General features: G+C 39.6%; 1 protein-coding gene and 1 pseudogene across 2 annotated transcripts; one reads left to right on the top strand and one right to left on the bottom strand.

Moving 5' to 3' along the window:
* Positions 1 to 16: 16 nt before the first annotated feature.
* Positions 17 to 4222, bottom strand: LOC131146474 (uncharacterized). 2 transcript variants are annotated; one of them, XM_058096106.1, is made up of 3 exons: positions 3133 to 3534; positions 2542 to 3048; positions 17 to 228 (listed from the first exon to the last, which is right to left on the bottom strand). In XM_058096106.1, the coding sequence occupies exons 1-2, from the start codon at positions 3370 to 3372 to the stop codon at positions 2608 to 2610; spliced, it is 681 nt and encodes a 226-aa protein (XP_057952089.1). In that variant the 5' UTR covers positions 3373 to 3534; the 3' UTR covers positions 17 to 228; positions 2542 to 2607. The 2 variants fall into 2 exon arrangements, with proteins under 2 accessions (XP_057952089.1, XP_057952090.1); XM_058096107.1 differs by lacking the exon at positions 17 to 228 and adding an exon at positions 2004 to 2260 and having other exon boundaries at positions 3133 to 4222.
* Positions 4223 to 5406: 1184 nt separating this feature from the next.
* LOC131145717 (cytochrome P450 704C1-like) lies at positions 5407 to 12150 on the top strand (annotated as a pseudogene).
* Positions 12151 to 19087: the final 6937 nt, after the last annotated feature.

The raw sequence follows: 19087 nt of genomic DNA, 5'->3' as shown, positions 1-19087 counted from the left end.
AAACCATGAAAAATAATTAAAATAAAAAAAGGTAAAGATACTTTGAAATGATAAAAATTGGTTGTACAAAAGGGACAACTGAAATTTGTTCAATCACAATTTTTGACATAATTGAGAGTGACAATTGTCAATGGTAGGAGTAAAGATAGTGATGACCACCAGAGTGTGCCCCGTCAACGGGAGTGTTTGCTGGAGTGTCAACTGGATGAGCCCGGGAAGCCAGGACACCTAACGTAATAAATAAATAAAAAAAAAAAGATAGTGATGGCTTAGTGACAATTTAAAAAGAAAAAAAAAATAAAAATTTGGCATTTGAGAAAGTTATAATAATGTGGAAATAGATTAGGATAAATTATTGCCGAGACCGAAGCTTTGACAAAGTCCACATAATTTTTACAGCAATATAATAAATTGTATAGTGTCATACTAACTTAATGTAATATGACTGTTAAGATTAAAATCTTTTGTACAAATACAACTATACACAAGCATCCTTTTTATAGGCATACAAGGGTATTTTAGGATATACTAACATCCCCCCTCAAACTCAAGGTGGTATCGAAGATGATATCTGGAGTTTGCATACTAAAGCACGATGACGACCAGGTGGATGAGCTTTCATGAAGATATCAGCCAACTGATCAGCCGAAAGAACTAACAAGAGGCGAAGTGTCCCATCTTGAAGATGATGAAGCACAAAATGACAGTCGATCTCGATATGTTTGGTGTGTTCATGAAAGACATCGTTGTGAGCAATCTGGACAGCACTATGATTGTCACAATAAAGCGGAGTGCTTGAGGGCTGAGGAACTCCCATATCGCGTAGAAGCCAACGAAGCCAAAGAAGCTCAGAAGTAGTATCAGCCAGAGCCCGATACTCAGCCTCAATGCTAGAGCGAGCAACAACAGTCTGCTTTTTGCTCCACCAAGAGATAAGAGAGTTACCAAGTAAAAAAAAGAAAACCAGTGGTAGACCGACGATCAGTAGGGTCCCCTGCCCAATCAGCATCTGAATAAACTTGTAACGTCAAGGATGAGTGAGAGGAAAAGAAAAGGCCATGAAATAAGGTGCCCTTCACATATTGCAAGATGCGAAGAACAACGACATAGTGAACAAAACGAGGAGTCGACATAAACTGGCTAACAAGGTGCACCGCATATGCAATGTCTGGTCTAGTGACAGAGATAAATCAAGCTCCCAACAAGGTGTCAGTAACGAGTGGCATCATGAAGAAGCTCCCCATCAGTAGAACGTCGTTTGATGTTGGGTTCTAGCGGACTATCAGTTATCTTACAATCGGTGAGGCCAGCACGTGTGAGAAGATCAGAGGCATATTTAGCTTGGGTATGGGGTCATAGCACCGATAACCCTTGTGTTCAATGCCATAACCAAGAAAGCAACAGAGACGAGAGCGAGGTTCAAGTTTAGTATATTCATGAGGTGGAAGCAAAACAAAGCAAGCACAACCAAAGAATTTAAGAAGAAAGTAATCAAGTATCTTGCCATAGAGAGCCTCATATGGAGATTTATTGGAAAGAGTAGGGGTGGGAAGCTAATTAATAATGTAAACAGTGGTAAGAGCAGCTTCTCCCCAAAAGGATTCTGGGAGGGATGCAGAGAAGAGTTGGGAGCGAACAGTGTCAAGAATGTGACGGTGCTTATGTTCGGCACGACCATTCTGTTGGGAGGTGGATGGACAAAATCGATGGGATAAGGTGTCGGCCTCTCGAAGTTCTTCAAGGAAAGGGGTAGAAGTATATTCCAAGGCATTATCGGACCGAAAGACTTTTATGGTGCGACCAAACTGAGCTTAAAGTCATGAAAAACATTAAGTAACCTAGTGCGATCATGAAAAAGATAAATCCATGTATATCGAGAGTAATCATCGATAAAAATGACAAAGTAACGAGACCCGCCCTTAGTAAGGAGAGGAGCAGGTTCCCAAATATCAGAATGAACCAGATCAAAAGGTGCAGAAGACAAAGAAGTACTTTTATTAAAAGGTAAAGCTTTCTATTTGTCAAGTTGACAAGGCAAACAATCAAAATGTTCAAATTTAACATCTTCTAAGCAACCACTAGAAGCTAAAGACTGAACACGAAACAACGAGGCATGACCGAGATGAGAATGCCAAACACTGGAAGACACTACAATGGAAAGAGACGGAGGGGAACATGAACGAGGCAAATGCAGAGATGTGAGCTCGAAAAGGCGACCAACTCTATGCCCTGTCCTAACAAGTTGGCTCGTCTTCGAATCCTGCACATCACAACCTTTGTGAGAAAAGGTTAAGGTCAAACCACATTCAACAAGTTGACCAACAAAAAGAAGGTTGAGAGACAAATTAGGCACAACATATGTGTTAGGTACAAAGAAAGTAGGAGTAGAAATATGACCAATATGACTAACAGACATATGTGAACCATCAGTAGTATAAATTAAGGGAACAGGATATAAAGACTGCTTATGTATCACTAAAGAAGAATTAGAGGTCATATGATTGCAACAGGCAGAATCAATAAACCAAGGTGTAGAGGTACCTGTGGAGACTGATAAGGCAGTAGAAGTACGGGATAAAATCTGGGTGATAATTGCCTCAAGGTCAGCTATAGAAAGAGACGACAAGGAGGTGCTGAAGATGGAGCAGCAAAAACTGAGGAGCTTGTGGAGACAGTAGCAACAAACTTGGAAGAGGAAGAGGCCTTAGCCTTAAAAGCATCCCAGGCATCCTTGGCCTTCTTCTTAGGACAATCAAAAATACGGTGACTGTCTTCCTTACAATAGTGGCACTGGGCATTGAAACGATGTGGTTTAGAAGATGCAACAGCTGCAGCAGGAGTAGCTGGAGAAGAGGAACGAGAAGGAGCAGTAGCTAAGACCATATCGGTAGAATGAACGCGACGAGTTTGTTGGCATGTCTCCTCAGAAATGAGCTCCGTAAGAGCAACCTTAAGTGTAGGAAGAGGCGAGCAATGTAACAAAGAAGCTCGAGTATTCTCCAATTCATCCCGAATATGCATCATAAAGTATATAAATTGACGACGATCCTGATAGGCAGCAAAAAGTTTAATCAACTGCTCATCAGAAAAAGCAGGGTCAGCTTGAGAAAGTTGATCCCAAATGCCACTAACCTGAGCATGAAACTCGATAATAGATTGTCCAGGTTCCTGACGCAGCTGAGAAAGCCTAGTTTCCAACTGAAACTCGAGAGCAATATCACTACCACAGTTGTACCGTTTGGCCAAAAAAATCCCAAGCAAGTCTAGCATTACAAAATTTAGGAAGTAGACTCTGAATAGTAGGAATAGATGTATTAATAAACCAGGAAATGATCTTATAGTGAGTACTTTCCCATTCATCAAGAGCCTCATCAAACTCTTCTGTTGATTGCGTGTCAGTTTTCGTGGGTTTTTGTTTTGTTCCGGTGACGAAACGCCATAATCTCCGATCAATCAAAAAAGCTGACATATGCTGGGCCCATGCATTGTAGTTGGAGCAGTTTAAAACAATTTCTATAAGGCGAGCAATATCAGTTAAAGACACCATAATAAATAAATAAATGCAAGGGCAATAGCAGCAATTGTAGCACAGTAATAAACTTAAACAAGCCTTGGTGGTGCCCCTATAGTCTGACTCCAGGTAGCCTGTCAGTGATGGTGACCCTCTTGGCGTGTAGTGCACAAGGAAAGCTTCAACAAAACGAAAAAATTGCAGAAAACAGTGCAAAATCCAGGCTTAAAGTTCGCGGACCTCTTTTAGTACAACGTGCTTCCGCCCCAATTCAGGTAAGGCCAAAGCAGGGGAAGATAGTTACAACCGTCTGCGATCGCTAGGATTTCTGGAAGGGGAAGATTGTTGCCCCAAATGTCAATACAGATTGTGGTGGGTTCTGAATACTTCCTGATGATGACTTCAAGTGCCAACAAAGTCAACCCCTAGCAAGCTCCTCTCACAAATTGAAAGAATTCGATAAAGATACAACGCACCAAAGACGAAACAAGGAGAAAAATCTCCTTTCCAAGCATCTTTGAAGAACCTTAAAAACGTAGATAACAAGATAAAAAAATGACAACAGCCCTTTTAAATCGGTGACGATGGATGGTCGTGGATGCCAAACGGAAACCAGAGAGAGATGGGACCGGCAGCAGTTTGGCGAGATGACAACTACGTCGTCCGGAACGGCTACCAACGATGACGACGACGTCGTCCGGAACGGCGGTGATGCGGAGGAGAGACGGAGACGACAATGGCGTTCGAAAATGACAACGAGCAGGAGGTTTATGAAAAAGAAAAAAATATTAGGGTTAACTTGGCTCTGATACCATGTTAAGATTAAAATCTTTTGTACAAATACAACTATATATGAGCATCCTTTTTATAGGCATACAAGGGTATTTTTTGGGTATTTTAGGATATACTAACAATGACTTTTGAAGAAATTAAAATTGTGACTAATTACCTTTAAATGGGGCCTACAAAAATTATGCAGAGACACATTCAACATTATCTCAATGGAGCCTTTCAATGTTCAAATTATTCAATATATTAAATACTAGCCATTGACAATTGCAGTGATGCAGTGCAATCAATCATACTGTTCATAAAATTAATTAATTATGAATTAGTGATGAATATGTTTGTATTGGTAATAATAGTGACAGATTAAATATAAAATAGATATTTTTATATTGTATTTTTTATTAAATTAATATTTTTGTTTAAATATTTTAAGCTTTTGAAATTTGGAGAATGTGACAGAAAGGAAAGGAAAATATAGAGGAACTCAATTTCTCATGTTTGGTTATCGATCGAGAAAAGTGAAAGAAAAAGTAGTAAAAATTATATCAAATCAATGAATAAAATCCTTAATCCAAACGGACCTAAGAGTAAAAAACACCAAAGTGAGGAGAAACTCCTTGGATATATATGGTTGAAGTTCTTGGTTCTTCGACCATACATTGCTATAACACTTTGCACACTTAAAGTTATCATTATCGTAATAAATAACATATTATCTGGTTTAGAATGATCTCACAATATATATAATGCTATTTATTATGTAAAAGAGAGGATCTGTATCGTCACATATGCATATGAATGATTCCAATTCTTTTCTTCTGTATGGATATCTAATTGTGATTTTTAAATATTTGTTAGGCAACATGATATGACATTAATTTGATTAATTAAATGACATAAGCAATTAAGCTATGATAGCACCAATTTGTTCTATCACTGGGCCAATTTGTTCTATCACTTTCCTTTCCTATTTATATATATATATATATATATATATATATATTTTTGGAAGATATTTTAAGTAACATATATAATACATATAAAAATCATTGCAATACTAGGAAGAAAACCATTTTAAGTTCTTCATTCAATTGAATTGATCAACAATGGGGTTCTTGTTTTCAATTCTAGCCATAGTTCTAGCTGTTTTCATTACCAAAATTCTTGGCAACAGAGTGTTGCTAGAGAAGAAAAAGAGATACCATCCCATATGCGGCACTGTCTTCCATCTACTACTCAACTTCAGCAGGCTGCATCATTACCTCACTGACCTTACCTGCAAACACACAAGTTTCAGATTGCTTAACCTTTTTGGAAGCATGGTTTACACTGCATACCCAGCCAATGTTGAGCATATTCTGAAAACAAACTTCGAGAACTATGGCAAGGTAACAATACATACGCAATCATGGTAATATGTTAGTTCCATGGTTGTAAGCTTTCCTTGGCAAAAAGTCCAAAAGCCAATCCTCAACATGTGGTCGCTGTCTTTTTGGCATTGAAATGAGAAATCGAGTAATTTTTAACTTGTAGAAATTTTATACTGAGCCCAATTTTTCCAACAGTTTCCTGTCTTCCTTGTTTCTTATGAAAATTCAAGAGGAAAAAGCCTTACCTTGGGTTGGGGAGCACTGATTTGGAGGCTTGATTTGGATTCATGTGGATTTGGACAGAAAACAGTATAAAATTGTACCAATTTTCTTCCAAATCCGCACAATTCCAAATCCAAATCTTAAAATCTAAGCTCCCAAACACTACCTTTGTTACTTCACCAGCATAGAGAACTTCATTCTTTCTGAAGAAAGAACTTATTGCAGGGATTGTACCACTATAGTATTTTGACCGATCTCCTGGGCAATGGAATCTTCACGGTGGATGGCGACAAATGGCGGCATCAGAGGAAGGTATCGAGCAATGAATTCTCCACTAGGGTACTGAGGGACTTCAGCAATGAAGTGTTTAGAAGCAATGCAGCAAAACTTGCTCACACGCTATCCCAAGTTGCGGCCTCAAATGAAATAATAGATATCCAAGTAAGAAAGTACAAATTGTAAAATTTTACATATATCTTTCAATGATATGGACTAACCACTGTAGCAATGATCATCAACAGGATCAGTTCATGAAAGCATTCTTGCACTTTGTATTCAAGGTCATTCTTGGTGTAGAGCTGGATAGCATGTGTGGAACAAATGAAGAAGGAACCTGGTTCTCCAAAGCTTTTGATGAAGCAAGCACAATAACCCTGTGCCGGTATGTCGATATCTTTTAGAAGAATAAGCGATTTCTGAATATTGGATTAGAAGCAGTGTTAAGGGAGAGTATCAAAGTCATTGATGAGTTCATGTATAAACTAATCAGAAGCAAGAGGGAGCAAGAATCAAAACATGGTCCACATGTAAGTTGATTAACACTATTGAGATATTCTATGTCTCCCCCTTCCCCCCATCAAAAGTTCTTGGTCTGCTGCTAGATCCAAATCAAACATGGGGTGTTAGGAACCTGTGAGCGTCCAGATCAAAGTGACACTAAAGATTTAATGTAGTTCAGTCAATAACGACTTACGTCCACGGAGCACACATCAAATATTCACTATCACCGAAAAAATTACTACTCTCACACACACTCTCTCTCTCTCTTCCTCCCTTCTTCCTCTCTGCTCTCTCTGAACTTCTCTGTGCTCTCTCTGCACTATATTTTACATCTTCCACACCCTCTATTTATAGGGCTTGGAATTTAAATCACAATTAAGATGAATTTAATCATGAATGGAAGTTACAATAGGGAGGTTTAATGGTGGATAAATACACCGCGTTTCTGACTTAGCTCCTAGCTTGCAAAGCGTTTCCAGCTGTGTCTCCTAGCTCCAACTCTAACAATCTCCCACTTGGAGACAGAGACGCATCCTCAAACAGTATCATGAATAAATGATGTACTCAAAATATGTGTCTTCAAGCATGAAGACCAACTGAAGTTGAATACAACTTCAGTTTCTTTGTAGTCGCCACTTTCTTGTCTGTTCGATTTTTACGGACTAATCTGATGGCTGTCAGCTTCACAACTGATGTAAAGATGTCGGTGTAGTCAATCCCTTCTTTCTGCTCAAAGCCTTTGACTATCAACCGAGGCTTGTATCTTCTGGAGCCGTCATGCTCCTCTTCGATTCTGTATACCCACTTGTTGTGAAGGACTTTGGGCAACTTCCATATTTTATTGGAGGTGAGGGACTTCATCTCATCCTTCATCACAAGCTCCCACTTGCTCGTATCTGCTACCTGACATGCTTCATCATAGCATTCGGACTCTCCTCCTTCTGTAGGAAGTAAGTAATCAATATACCTTCTGTTTGGTATATGGGACCAAGTAGATCTCCTAAACTCCGGAACTAGAGTATGAGATGATGGTGCAACGATCTGCTCCACTGGTTCCTCCACCTGAATATTCTCGGTATTCTGCCCAACACATTATGAGTGGACCAGTTCTAGTCCCTTCTTCTTTGGGGCATGAGTGTTTATCTGGAAACTAACCCTCTTCTATTTCCTGACTATAAAATCCTCACACATGTCAATCTACACTGACTATAGACCACTTAATTTTTTTCCTTGAGTGCATCACCCTAAGTCCCTTCTCGTTCATGTGACCAAGTCGTTGGTGCCAGATGTTGATGTCGTCATTTCTTACAGCAACTGAAATATACATGGAGACATTGGAGGTTAAAAAAAGTGTTTCGTTTTTCTTATCCCGCGCAATCGTTAGTACACCCTTTGAAACTTTTCATTCATCGCCAATGAATTTCGTCGTGTATCCCTCATCTACCAGCTGACCAACTGAAATCAAATTCTTTCTTAGGTCTGGAATATACCTGACATCCTTCAGCTTCCATACTGACCCGTTTATATTGATCTTCACAACTCCCTTGACAGTTACGTCGTAAGGTTGATCGTTGCCAAAGTACATCTTACCAAAATTACCTGGTGTGTACTCCTCTAGGCAATCTCTGCAGCATGCGACATGAAATGAGATTCCAGAGTCTAAGACCCAAGACTCCTGCTTGCTTTCCAAAGAGCATATCAACATCTCATCATTCTCAGAAGCAATATTTACTTCTATCTTTGCCCTCATCTCAAATTCTTTCTCCTGACTCCTGCACTGGTTCTTGTAATGACTAGTCTTTCCACAGTTCCAGCACTCAAGAACTTTTGTGCTCTAGGAACCTGTGTCCTGAATACCTCTGGGATTTCCAGATTAAGATCACCTGGGCCTAGATCTACCATGATTGTTTGATCGTCCATGCCCCTTTCCTCTGCCTCGAATCTCTATGTTCAAGGCTGAACTCAAAGTGAAGCCATAGTTCGACTACATTCTTATTTCCTTCGTCAAAATCATGCTGACGACCTCATCGTATACAAGTTTCGATTTTCCTGCGGAACTACTGATGACAGTAACGACATCATTCAAACTTTCAGGCAACTAACTAAGAATCAGTAGGGCCTGAATCTCATTATCCCGACTGAGGCAAGTTGATCAGACAACTTATTGAAGTTATTCAAATGTCTGCTGAAACTCTTACCTGTAGACATGTTCATCGTAAATAGTCTTTTCATGAAAAGGTACCTTTTTTGCTACTGAAGGCTGCTCATACATATTAGAGAGCGCATCCATCAGAGACTTGGTGGATATTATATGCTTGATATTGAATGCCATAAATTTCGACAACGTCATTCTGATGGCTTTGAGGGCTTTTTGATCAAGCAACTCTCACTCGTCCTCTTTCATGGATGTTGGTTTACCCTTCAACGGTAAGTGCAATTCCTTCCCAAACAAATAATTTTCTATCTGCATCTTCCAAAAAACGAAATTGTTCCCATTGAACATTTCGATTTTTGAGCTCTTTTCATTTGACATCTCGATTCACTGATCTAGAGATGGAATTAGCTCAAATGGATAGTGCGTTTGGATCCGGAATGATCGAAAACCCTAGAAGTGGTTAAGGTCACTCAAAAAACGGACCTAAAGCCACTTCAAAAAGCTCAGTCAAACTTTGGTCAAACCTAGTCAAACTTGCTGACGTGGCACCTGCTGACATGCGTGCTGACGTGGCAGGGTGGGAGCCACGTGATGATGTGGCAGCTGACGTGGCAAGGTGGGCCCACCTGCTAACGTGGCACCTCCAGCTGACATGGCACTCACCCGCTAACGTGGCACTGATGCGAAGGCCAAACCCGAGTCAAGAACCGCATCTTGGGTTGATCCGGTATGAGTCAGATTTCGGGTTGGGTCGGGTCGAGGCCGATCGGGCAAGGAAGACGCATGCAACGCGTACAGCACGTGAGGGATTGGCACCGGCGCGTGTCCGGCGCATGGCGAAGCGTTCTGCTCCAGCGGGGCATGTAAGGGCACGTGCAGCTTCTTCTAAACCCCTTTCGAGCTCTGATTTGCACGATTCTTTTTGTCTCGGTGAGCTGAATGCAATGGTGGCCTCAAAACTTGGTTTTGATCCACTGGGCATAGCTCTGATTTCAGGATCACTTCCGATCTGGCTTTTGTGCTCCAACCAAGCTCTGATACCACTTGTTAGGAACCTGTGAGCATCCAGATCAATGTGATACCAAAAATTTAACGTGATTCGGTCAATAATGACTTACGTCCACGGAGCACACACCAAATATTCACTATCGCCGGAAAAATTACAACTCTCACACACTCTCTCTCTCTCTTCCTCCCTTCTTCCTCTCTGTTCTCTCTGAGCTTCTCTGTGCTTTCTCTGCACTATATTTTACATCTTCCACAGCCCTCTATTTATAGGGATTGGAATTTAAATCACAATTAAAATCAAATTAATCATGAATGGAAGTTACAATGGAGAGGTTTAATGGTGGATAAATACACAACGTTTCTGACTCAGCTCCTAACTTGCAACGCGTCTCAAACTGTGTCTCCTGGCTGTTTTCTGGCTCCAATTCTAACATGAGGAAAATTTTATAAGAACACTTTGTGCTCACATGAATGGTAGATGAAACAAGGGGACATTTTGTCGAAATTTCTTGAATTGAAGGAGACAAATCCAAAGTACTTAAGAGACATAGTTCTCAGTTTTATGATTGATGGAAAGGACACCACAACCTCCACTCTTTCTTGGTTTGTTTACATGCTCTACAAGCATCCACACATACAGGAAAAGATTGCACATGAAGTCATAGAAGCAGTAGGGATAGATAATTCAACCCCTGATGAGATTGCAGCCAGCATAACTGAAGAAGCCCTCGAGGAGATGCAGTATCTCCATGCAGCTTTGGCTGAGACTCTCAGGCTCTATACTACAGTTCCAGTGGTATATATATATATATATTCATGTTTGACAACTTACTGCTTGCACTAGGACCAACTTAACTGAAAAGCTTAAGCCTTGGGCTCAAGCATATAATAAGCATCCCTTAGGTTTTCTTATGTGGGACAAACTCACAAAAGAAATTCTCAACAAAAAATCAGTTGTGGATCAGCATTCTGGATTTTCACTGTAACTGAGCATTTTCCTATTTATGATACATATGCATCTACCTCCAGGAATACATGGACTAAGATGCATATATATAAAAACTATATTGTACTTTTAATACTAGATTGTTCTGTTTCTCTCACAGGAGGGGAAGCTTTGTCTTTCTAATGATACCTGGCCAGATGGATTCAGTGTTAGGAGAGGGGATGCAGTGTCATATCAACCTTATGCAATGGGAAGGATGAAGTTCTTATGGGGTGATGATGCAGAGGAATTCCAGCCGGAGAGATGGCTCAATAAAGATGGAATTTTTCAGCAAGAAAGCTCTTTCAAGTTCACAGCCTTCCAGGGTTTTATAAATTGGAGAAGATGGGTACAACTTATATAAAATATGTTTAGTTAATTACTTGTTGGTTTTGGTTTATGTTTTATATTCTTTACCTTTTATTTGTTTTGTTGCTTGAGATTTGTTTTGTAGGTTCTTGTTTTGTTTTGTTTTGTTTTACTTGAACTTGTAATCCTGTTTTGGCTGGTTGTTAGTGTTATTTTTTAGGAGGCCTTTATTGTTTTGTCTTTTGTTCCTCCCATTGATTGTCTTGTAACCACGGTATTCTTCCGCTAAAAGTGAGGGTTTATCAATAAATAAATGAAGATGCCGCCTTTCTTTAAAAAAAAAAAATGATTCACAGCCTTCCAAACAAGAAAGAGCATGCTCTTAATTTAGTACATACATTAGTTCAGAAAAGAATCAATAACTTCACTAACCAGCCTTCCAAGCAAGAAAGCTCTTTCAGTTAGCAGCCTGGAAGAAATGGCATAATTTTCATTCAGTACACATATTAGTTGAGAAAAGATTCAGTTTAAACACCAAATAGCTATAACTTCATTCAGTAGCATTAAAAAATCACCAAATGGGAAAAATATAAATTTTGAATCTGGTGTTTTTGTGCAGTTCTTGTTTGTAAAGTCCCACATCATCAAACATTTATAGATTCAAATCTTGGTTTCTTTTCTTTCTAACAATTTCTTGACAAATGAATTTTCAAAGAAAAGTGTTCTTTTTTTTTTTTTTCCTTTTAAATTAATTGCGAATATGAAACAGTTATCTTTGTCAAATTATAAAGCAAGGATTGTTATGCAGGTAGGACCGAGAATTTGTCTGGGGAAGGAGTTTGCCTACAGGCAGATGAAGATCTTCTCAGCAGTCTTGTTAGGTTCCTTCATATCCAAGCTAAGTGAGGAAGAGAAAGTGGTCAATTACAGGACCATGCTTACTTTGCACATTGATGGTGGCCTCCATATCCGAGCCTCCTGCAAAAACAGAATGGAGCATCAAAGTTCCATGGATGCTTAAATATCCCTCAGCATACTTCTATTTACACGAATTTTCATGCATAGTAGTTTGGAAAAGGCAGACAATAAGACATGCTATACTACCCAGGGTTATTGTGTGGTGATTGTATGACTTATGACAGGCTACTTGCCTCTTGGTTTTCAACCTAACATAGATAAACTTATATATAATCATTTAAAAAGGTTTTTTTTTATGGGTACTACAAGTATTCATGGTTCATATTGAAGTACTGTCAGAGACAGGTACTCACAAACCTTAAATAAAAATTAAAAGAATGGGAATTCTCTGACTCTCTAGTTCAAATTGCTTATAAAGCAAATCATTTCCACAGGATTCTGAGTTTTTTAGCTGAAGGATCCTTAGCTAAGGGCAAGTGCACAACAGCTGAAAGCTTAGATTTGAAGTAGGTATCACATGATCTTTTCTTTTGCTTGGTTTTAGTGTGGGATTTCTCATAGCAGTATTGTAGGCCTTGCTATGGGGTTCGTAGTTATGGCCCCCAAATAAGCTACAGACTCATCAAGGTAAAGCTTCTTGAATTTGATTTCCAGTCCAGAATAAGAACAGATTGAACACAAAGCAGCCAATCGAAAGTAGCTTTGTTTTGTTTTAGTTGTTTGGTTGAAGTAATGAGATTTAAAAAAAATATTTTGTCCTAATTTTTTGGTTTATTTCTCTTTCTCTTTTTTGGCTTTGTTGTGTGTATAATCAGCTGATTGCTAATTCCAATTTTCAGATTTCAATCAATTATAAGCAAGCCACAATAATAATCTGAATTTGTCCAAGCATCAACTACAATTACACCTAAACTTAAACCTGTTTATTTTGACGCATGTGTGTGCTAAGTCTGGTCAAGAAAAATATATACTTACCAATTCAATATTCAGTAAAACATAAACATGCCAATCACACAGTCACAAAATTGGCCTACGTTCACAGCAGAAACTCGTAGAGACACTATATTAAATCGGAGGAAATATATACAAGTACATACAGATTTACCCTTTCTTGTCTTACCGATTTCCTCTGAAAATCAGCCCAAGAATAATCCAAGAAACCCCCCATTCGCACCTTGCGAATAACCTAGGTTTCTCCCTATATTCCTCTCTGATTTTCCTACAAGAAATCCTCCCCAAGAAACCAAATCTGAGCTTACCTTGCCTTACCCTTGCGCGTGCCTCCGCTGGAGGTTGGAGATCCCCCCAATGCCGAACCTCCACTTCCGTCTCCTTCTCTCCCGTGCGCCTTTCACTCTCCCGCGCGGCTAAAGAACCCTTGGCTGCAGGTGCCCTCTCTCGGCTATGGAAGGCTCTCGCTCTCTGCAGGGCTCTCTCGCGGCTGGTGAAGAAGAAGACTTGCAGCTGCAGGCTGCTGTCACGCTGGTGAAGGCTCGCGGGTATGGAAACCCTCCTGCGCTGCCCCTATTTTTCTTTATCTCCAAGAAGCTGAAAAACTGAAGCAGCAAACAGAAGATTGAAGTCCAGGTCCTCCCCCGCCCCTCTACTGCTTTTATTTTACTTTTACGACAAGAAAAGAAATTACAACCATGCCCCCATAAAAAAAAAAAAAAAAAAAAAAAAAAACCCAACAGCAGAGCCATTGGATCAAAAAATGAAACGGATGGTCCAAGGTCTCTTCAAGCCTCGACACTCCAACAGGCTTTGACTCCAGAAAACTCCGTGACCTTTTAAATTTGTACTCTTTTCTTTCTCTCTTAAAAAAAAAAAAGCATCTTTTGCTACAGGAAAAGTAAGCATTGAACTTCCTCGAAAAATATTTTGATCATGGAAGCCTGGTAAACAGTCATGAGAAGAAGCAAAAAAAAGTACAAGCTACGACTGGAGCCTTCACCAATGCCTTGCAGCAATGGGTTACGGGAAAACATGTTGGCTTGGTTAGCAAAAGCCACCTATATTGACTGTTTATGGAGAAGGGGGAAATTTTGAGAGCACCACTTAAGTCACCATTCAAAGGCCACACAAACAAAAGAGCACATAACAAATACTAAAATTTTAAGGTTTAGAAAGAAAAAACCACTCTCTTTCATATTACAATGTAAATAAATTTCAATAGTAGGTCGACTCAACCGTTATATGTAATCGAACGAACACCACCTGAAATGCATTTTATAGGATATCGAATATACTGTCGTAAAATTTATATTTACTTAATTAACTAATAATGCATGTTCATTAATATTTAGGGAAAAACTTGTTGATGGGTACCATTATCCTCCATTATTATCATTTTGTGAGAGTTTGCCCTCGTCCTGGTTTATCAATGAGGACAAAATTCTTAATCATTTGGGCAAGGATGGTTCATTGTTCCAATCACCCTCTGCGACTGCAAGTGCTTATATGGTCACTGGAAATGAAGATTGCATTGCTTACCTAAAATGTCTTGTTCAGAAGTGCTCCAGTGGAGGTAATTGATTAGGAATGAATTTTATTTAATTTAATTATCCATAATTCAATGGATGTAACTAATTAGAAATGGATTTAATTTAATTTAATTATCCATAATAGAAATTATATAGATAGTTTAATTAACCTATTATTAATTAATTAACTAATGGATAAATAAACTCCTATCCTATGGATTTTATTTTATTTTTATTTTAATTGTTGCAGTTCTAGCTATATATCCCATGGATGAGGAACTTATAAAGCTTTGCATGGTGGATCAATTGGAAAGGCTAGGGGTTGCCGAGCATTTCACTGGGAAGATCAAAGAATGTTTGAAACTAGCTTACAGGTAGTTTAAGAAAAGAAAAAAAAAAAAGTAAAATTTGCCTTCCTAAACTAATTAATATAACTCAAACATTCTACCTGAATTTGTAATGAAATTTTATTTCAGTAATTACAAGAATCAGGAACTGTCAAAACTCAATTTAAAGCCACCAAAGATATTCAAGGATTCACTAGCATTTAGGCTTCTGAGGATGCATGGGTATAGGGTATCACCAAGTAAGTTTTAATTCCATGCTTGCTTACTTTTACTAAGAGGAAAATTTATCTCCATGCCACATGGAGTAGGAGTACTAAAGTGTTCATTAATGAAAAAATAATCAATTTCTTTTTATTCGCAGAGAGCTTCTGTTGGTTTCTACATCGCGAGGACATCAAAGGGTACTTGCAAAACAATTTTGAAGAATTCTCGAGCATAATGCTTAGCATTTATTGAGCAACAAATCTTATGTTTTCAAGCGAATATGAGCTTGAAGAAGCAAGATCATTTTCTAAGAAATTAGTGGAAATGACTTTATCTTCCAAAAGTAGGAGCGACAATCTTATCAAGTTCACATCTCTTCCAAGAGTGGTATTTAATTTCACTATAAATTATGCTTTTATTTATTCATGTACAGTAGTCAAAGAGTGCTATTCATTTGACAAAAAATCAAGTCTACCATGCACGAACGAAGCACATTGACATTCGGTTTCATTTTATGTGGGATATTATTGATGGAGGCAAGATACTTCTTCAGAAGATTGCTACAACTGAAAATCCTGTAGATATGTTGACCAAGATTATGACAATAATCAAGTTCAAACATTGTTTGGACTTGATCAATATCCTGCAAGTCTGAATATTTTTGGAAGGTGCCGATGATGTGGAACTCCAGAAAATGTAGATGGCTGAAAAATTTGTTGAATTTATCATCAAGGTGGAGATTTATTGTTTTTTGTCCCACATTGGTAGAATAGTTCCACATTAGTATAAAAGGTTGTTTTTAATTTTTTATATTATTTATCCCACATTGGAGAGAAGTGTTTTTTAGACTTGAGGTTGAAGCTATATAAAGAGCTCAACTCTTTATTTGTAAAACACACCTCAAAGTTGTACTTTATCAAAAAGTAGTAGATTGATCATCGGCGCATGTTACGAGCTAAGCTTGTTCAGGGCATTATGCTTGCCTGTGACCGCTTATCTCATATGCTTAGGATGGGTTTCCATCATATAAATACTAGTGTAGGGTTATTTTCTACTAGTAGAGTCTTTGTAAGCCAAATAAGGTAGTATGATTCCTCGGTCACTTTGATGTTTCTTAGTGCCATGATGATAATTACATAAAAACCTCTTTAGGGGAGGGTGAGTGTTCATCAGTCATTGTAAAACTCACTAGCAATTGTCAACGTGCTTAGCCTACTTGCCTCCCTCGCTAAGTACACCATGTCAACAGAGGATTTGTTAATGAATTACGTTTGCTTCAATGTTTACTGCTTGCTTGCCATGGTTTTCATGAATTGATTACTGTTTCCGCTGCTATCTGAATGAATGTTAATGAAAATGCTTCATGGATGAATGTTGGTAAACGATAGGCTCGGTAGTTAAACAAGAGTGCTTTAGCTAGCGCCGCACGGCCCTTCACTACGGTGTGAAAATAGTCGGACCGTGACATTTGGTATCAGAGCCAGGTTGGTGACACTTGGTGAGAGCCCAAGGTTGAGTTGCAAAGTGAATTCGAGCCTTTGTTGTTGGATTTGGGAAGCTTTGGTAATTGACCATGGCACCAAACAATGCTGAAAGAATTAGGGCACTGGAAGCACAAGTTGAAGAGGCAACCAACAATATGGCCAACGAGATGGCCCAAATGAGAGAACTTGTTGATGAAGTGAGGGATCACAGTAGCATCAAGCAAGTTTGACAAGTGAAATGTCAGAGGACTTTCACCACATTGTGGAAACTTTACAAGGCCCGGATGTCAGATCTGGATGCAAAGATGAATGTTGGTTCTTGCTATGGGGAAATCCAACACTCCGGGAGTTAGCAAGACCAAGGTACCAAAACCCAGGACGTATAGGGGTGCCTAAGATGCCAAGGAGTTAGAGAACTTCTTATTTGATGTGGAGCAGTACTTTCGCGTTGTAAGGATGGCCTCAGAACAGGAAAAGGTGGATACTGCGACCATGTACTTGGTTGGTGATGCCAAATTGTGGTGGCGTACCAAGTACAGAGAAATTGAAAATGGAAGTTGTATAATTGATAGTTGGGCAGACTTGAAGAGAGAGCTCAAGGCCCAATTCTTTCCTGAGAATGTTAAGTATAATGCAAGGAGAAAACTGAGAGATCTCAAGCATACAGGGTTGATCAGCGAATATGTGAAACAAAATTCTGTTTTGATGTTGGATATTTGAGATATGTTAGAGAAGGACAAGTTGTTCTATTTTCTAGAGGGGATGAAACCGTGGGCAAGAACTGAACTTCATAGGCAAAGGGTTCAAGACTTGTCAACTGTACAAGCGGCTGCAGAACGCTTGACCGACTACGCTGGTGATGATACGGCTTCGTCCAAACGGTTTGGCAAAGAGGGAAATAGTGGAAAGTCTTTCAAGAATGGCAAACCCAAGAGTGGGGGAGCCGACTATAAATCATCAACCTCAAAGGAAACTTCGTCGTCTTAAAGGTTCAACACACCCAATGGAAAGGGGAAGAGTAAAATTGCGTGCTACTTGTGTAGTGGGCCTCATAGAGTTTTTGAGTGCCATCACAAAGCATTACTTAATGCTTTACAGGCTTCCATTACAGAGCTGGCAGTGGAAGATGATGGGGAAGAGGATGATGGCTCGAGGGTGGGTTCAGTGCGGCTGGTGAACGCACTGGAAAAGCAGGCAAAAACACCGAAAGTTACACGAGCAAAAGGGTTAATGTTTGTGGACTTGAGGATAAATGGGAAGAGTACTCGCGCTATGGTGGATACGGGGGCTACTCAAAATTTTGTTTCGCAGTTGGAAGCATAGAGACTTAACTTATCCTTAGAGAAGGATATAAGATGCATGAAAGCAGTTAACTCTGTAGCCCAGCCTACTCTGAGAGTAGCCAAGCAAATGACTGTAAAGCTTGGACAGTGGGAAGGTCATGCGAATTTCACAGCGGTGGCATTAGATGACTTTTCAGTCATTCTAGGAATGAAGTTCCTAAGGGGGACGAGGGCAGTGCCGATGCCTTCGACTGGTTCCCTATGTCTGATGGGAGATCACTCGTGCATGGTGCAAGTCGTTGCAACGAAAGGAGACAACGGGAAGTTCTTTTCAGCTATACAACTCAATTAGGGATTGGGTCAGGGTAAGCAGACACGTCTAACCACGGTGGTGGTAGACAAAGAAGTAGGCCAAGAGCTGGAGCCTACGACCATCCAAACAGTGTTGGATGAGTACAAAGAGGTGTTGCCGGATAAGCTGCCTCACAATTTTCCTTCACGACGGACTGTGGAGCATAAGATCGAGTTGTTATCAGGAGTGAAACCACCTGCTAAAGGGCCATGTCAGATTGCGCCTCTTGAGATAGTAGAGTTGGGGAAACAACTTGATGAATTGGAAGCGGGCTGTGTTCGCCCTTCCAAAACACCGTTGGAAGCATCGGTGTTGTTTCAGAGGAAACATGAAAAGCATCTACAAAAGGTGTTCGACAGGCTGAGGGGCAACAGTTTGGATGTGAAGAAGGAGAATTTCTCTTTCGCTTAACGGAGCAACAAATTCCTTGGTTAAGTGGTTGAACAAGGTCGTATCTGGAGGAGTATGAAGAAGGTAAGGATAATTCAAGAACGGAAGATCCCCACGACAGTGAAAGAGTTGCGTTCCTTTCTTAGCCTTACTAGATACTACAGGAAGTTTGTTGAGGGGTATTTGCAGAGAATGACTCCAATGACCGAACTACTGGGGAGGTATTATTGGCCGCACACGCGGGATGATGTGGTTGATTATACCAAAACTTTTCTCACTTTCCAACAAGACAAGGGGGAGCGGAAGAAGTATGGTACTTTCATTGCCGCACCAAAGTACTGTTCGGCAAAGGGGACAACATAATTGTTCCTTGTGACTATTGTGGGATATTGGGGTTTTCCCCAAGTTATTATTTGTGACCAAGATTTAATGTTCACTAACAACTTCTTAACAAAGTTTTTTAGGATATATAGGTCACATCTTGACATCTCTTCGAG

The sequence above is a fragment of the Malania oleifera genome, chromosome 13, assembly GCF_029873635.1.
Source record: "Malania oleifera isolate guangnan ecotype guangnan chromosome 13, ASM2987363v1, whole genome shotgun sequence".
In the NCBI taxonomy this organism is placed as follows: domain Eukaryota; kingdom Viridiplantae; phylum Streptophyta; class Magnoliopsida; order Santalales; family Ximeniaceae; genus Malania; species Malania oleifera.
The sequence above is the reverse complement of the archived record's forward strand: the minus strand, read 5'-3'. Positions and strand labels throughout refer to the sequence as shown.

Coding starts and splice junctions, on each gene's coding strand:
- LOC131146474 (XM_058096107.1), bottom strand. CDS start 3,372: ATGAGGCTCTTGATGAATGGGAAAGTACTCACTATAAGATCATTTCCT. Junction 3,049..3,132: donor TTATCGAGTTTCATGCTCAG/GTTAGTGGCATT, acceptor GCTGCCTATCAG/GATCGTCGTCAATTTATATA.